The sequence below is a fragment of the Colias philodice genome, chromosome 19 (genome assembly GCF_061535455.1).
Source record: "Colias philodice isolate Cphi_HAF_F1 chromosome 19, ilColPhil1 Martin Lab GWU primary, whole genome shotgun sequence".
Taxonomy (NCBI): domain Eukaryota; kingdom Metazoa; phylum Arthropoda; class Insecta; order Lepidoptera; family Pieridae; genus Colias; species Colias philodice.
In genome coordinates, this window is record NC_143104.1 from 4,722,255 (window position 1) to 4,726,242 (window position 3,988).

The window sequence follows — 3,988 nt, forward strand, 5'->3', positions numbered from 1 at the left end:
ATGATTATACATATAGTTACATAATATTAATATAAAGGCTTTATAATATTATGTACTAATTTAAATCCATAAGCAATTTGATCGATCAACTGCAGAGAAAATAAATCCGTTTAAAAACAAGAGAATACTAATTATTAATAGTCACATATTTATCTAAGTAACGTGTAAAGGGTTTTTATTAATGATTCCGCTTTATTACTTCCGAGGAATATTATCACTTATCAAGGGAAACAAACAATTGCAAAAATACTGATTCCGCTCTGACTCCCGTTTGAGCGTAGGTTTATAATTTCCAGACAAATAGGAAATAGGTTTATTTGGAATAAATTTTACAAAATTATTTTTCTAAGTAGTCGAGTTATGTAATAGTTAGTAACTAAGAAAAAATCAGGAATTAAAAAAATATTTTGAAAATCTCTTATTATTATATTTATTATCTTCAAAGTACTTAGGTACATAATATCATTTTATAAATATTTCATTAAAAGAAAACTAAATAATAAAAACATGAAATACCTTCTAGAATTCGTATCACGCATAGGTAAAAGAACTGTAGGTCGGGCAAACAATTGATAAGAGCAAAGAAAGTGAATGATCCATATATCGTAATGTTCAATAAACAGCATTGTTAATTGATTAACGTTTGCATGCATTTATCTGTTTTAATGCGCAGTAAATAGACGTTTAAGTGATCGGGTGAAAAATTTTAAAGGCTCCATCCACGCAACTATGTAATTGGGTATCGCTGGCCGAGATTGAAAGCATTGTTAGTGCTTGTTATTTTAGAGCGATCCTTAGCAGTGCGTACACGAGCTGTTGGGCGATTATCGCCATCGTTGTTATCGCGCGTCCGTCGCGGTGTCCGGCGCACTCACAACCACGCTCACTCCATACACAACACGCGCCGTACGCGCTGGCCATCAGCTCATCCGGACGCATTTCCTTTTCGAATTAAAATACTCGTTTTCTATGGAATAATAACAATAATAACGGAACTTATCTAGTGAGCATCAATTAACATTACTTTTATTCATTATGTTTAATATTATTTATACTTTGCTTACTAATCTTTTATTAATTTCAGAATCATAATGTACCGGGAGGACAGCGGTTTGCTTTTTGAGGACCCCCTACTCAACGATCAACTACTTTTCGAATATTCGCCGGCTGAAAGCCTTATACACTTCGAACTGCCTTCACCGATTAGTACGGAAGTTGAGGATTGGTCATTTAATGATCTCGACTTTCATTGTGATGCTTTCGTGAGCGGGCTCAATGATTCCAACCGAAACAATAACTTGGAAGAAAACTCACCAGTACTATTCGATTTTGCGGATTTAGATAAAAGTATCGACTTCGATGAATATCTCTTAGAAGCATTGAGTAGTGACAAATCGTGTGATACGCAACAAAGCGAAGCAGAAGCTAATTTGGATCGTCTTTCGGTGCTCGGTATTGACTTGGACACATCTCACGCGGCTAATCTACGCATTGATGATCAATTTCCTAAAGACGAAAATGACAATCAAAATGTTAGCAATGTCGTTGAAGAAACAAAAGTACAATCGTGGGGAGAACCTACGTTTTGTCCAGTTCTAGGTGCGTTTCGGTGCCCGGTAGTGGAGTGCGGCAAGTTGTACGCGAAAGCCTCACACGTTCGAGCACATTTGCGAAGGCACAGCGGTGAAAAACCTTACAAGTGCACGTGGGGAGGGTGCAGTTGGCGATTCGCGCGATCAGATGAGCTCGCGCGACACCGACGAAGCCATTCTGGTGACAAGCCCTACAGGTGCAGTGAATGTGGGAAGAGATTTGCGCGTTCCGATCATCTCGCTAAGCACGGCCGCGTGCACGCGAGACGCGCCGCTGCTGCAGCCGCTGCTGCCAAGCGAGCGTCGTCACATAGCCAACGGCGTCGACTTATCTGACAATATTAATTAATAGTTGTGTTAATAGTGTACTTTTCTGTTTGTGCCAATGTGAATCTGTTCTGAACGTACAACTATATAGTGAATAAACTGTGAAAATTGTGCCAAATTAAACTGTTACTTAAATTTAATTTAATCGTTACATTATATTCTGCATTTTAGTGATATTATGAATTATTAAATAAGTAACTTATGTACTAATTACCTAGATATATCGCCAGATTATTGGCACGACAAATGTTTATTAACATAAATTATTTTTGTAAAGAATTATAGTAAAGCCTACCTATTATAAGATTAAGTAATACCTAAGTGTTTGAAAATATTATATTTTTTATTGGTAGATATTTTGTGAGCGAGCACACGTGTGAGTAATATTAAGACGCGTATTGATCTGGCGTGGACGAGATGTCACTCCGTGATACTATTTTTATTTAAAGCTGTTATAAGACTGGCCACGACAGTCAATGCACTTACGTGGTGACCTCTCAAATCAAATCTCATTTATTGCCCCTGTGGTCGGCATTACTTTGTTATTGTTATGAAAGTACTTGTTATACTTACTCTGGATATCAATGTTAAGAAGTTACATTATGATTACCTTAGGGGTACATTCATATTGACTGCATAATGTTATATACATATATTAGTTTTATTAATAGTAAAATTTATTTGAAGTATGTATAAACTATAAGCACATGCATATAAATAAAAAGGCGAAATATAATAATGTTTTCAAATATATACTTAGTATTTTTATTGTAAAAAACGCCGTCTTTTAGAACCTTCTAACACAGCGCGATAATCTATTATCTATACATATATAAAATCATGCTACTGGATTAAAAAGTAAATATGTAACTAATTGATTTATCAATATTATAAAGTGCAATCAGAATTTGTATTATTTTAATTCCAAGGCATTTTACAATTATGTAGTAGACATTTAAATACGCATTAGAAGGAATAACTGAAAAACTACTCAACTTAATTTTAAATGGGTAGGTACATTATTATAAGAATTAGCTAATAAAATAAGATCTTCATACTTAAGTAGGTACTTCAACTACAGATTACACAGTCGAATTGAGAATCTTCCCTAAATCACACCTAAATGAGGTACATCTTAATACTATTATAAAGGCGAAAGTTTGTAAGGATGTATGGATGTATGGATGTATGGATGTTTGTTACTCTTTCACGTAAAAACTACTGAACCGATTACAATGAAATTTAGCACACATATATAGAGGGTAACTTGGATTAACACATAGGATAGGTTTTATCCCGGAAATCCCACGGGAACGGGAACTATGCGGGTTTTCCTTTGAAAACCCGGGCGAAGCCGCGGGCGGAAATCTAGTATTTTAATAAATAATTATGACTCATTTTATGTAACGACGCCACAACGACGCTAATCATTTAAATTAGATTTTTGCAGTTTTCGCCATCAGATAAGTGTTTTATTTATATCCCTCACAACTTCTCCAGAGGTTTGGGAACAAATACAAAGTTACCAGTTATATTTCATTGAGTTGATTCTCCGTGAACTATACTATTCACGGAGTAGCTGATAATATTACTTATGAAGTTTAATTTTTAGTTTCAATAAAATATTTTTCAAAGCTCAAGATTATTCTTAGTCAGCCTAAACAAACCGATAACTTTTCCACACTCGCACACTCCTGCATTTATTTTTACACTTTACTGAAAAACTATAATTAAGACAATACTATTGAATTTGTGCATTGACTATGCACTTTTTGTTAATGTAAGATTATTTATCAATCATAAAAATGTAATTTTATTCTTAATAAAAAAAAGTTTTGCAATTAGACTGAAAAATTCGTGAATCCTCTTAATTATGGCATCGCTTTTTGTTTAACTTATCATCTGCATTGTAGTCCTATGTAATAAATAACAATTTGCAAATCCACTGAAATGAGAGTACTTACTTATAACTTTATAAGAATATTTTTAAAGTCATGGAAATGCCGACACGTCATGGACTAAGGTGACGATTTTGGTATCTTTGAATCTTGCCAAAGAAGTTTCAATTC

The 3,988-nt window shown here is 34.2% G+C and overlaps 1 protein-coding gene across 1 annotated transcript; it reads left to right on the forward strand.

Annotated features, from left to right (window-relative positions):
- Positions 1–812: 812 nt before the first annotated feature.
- On the forward strand, positions 813–3,033 carry LOC149479913 (uncharacterized). The gene is made up of 2 exons (XM_089707484.1): positions 813–1,003; positions 1,085–3,033. Exon 2 carries the CDS (start codon positions 1,092–1,094, stop codon positions 1,926–1,928), a length of 837 nt encoding a protein of 278 aa, XP_089563610.1. The 5' UTR covers positions 813–1,003; positions 1,085–1,091; the 3' UTR covers positions 1,929–3,033.
- The last annotated feature ends 955 nt before the right edge of the window (positions 3,034–3,988 follow it).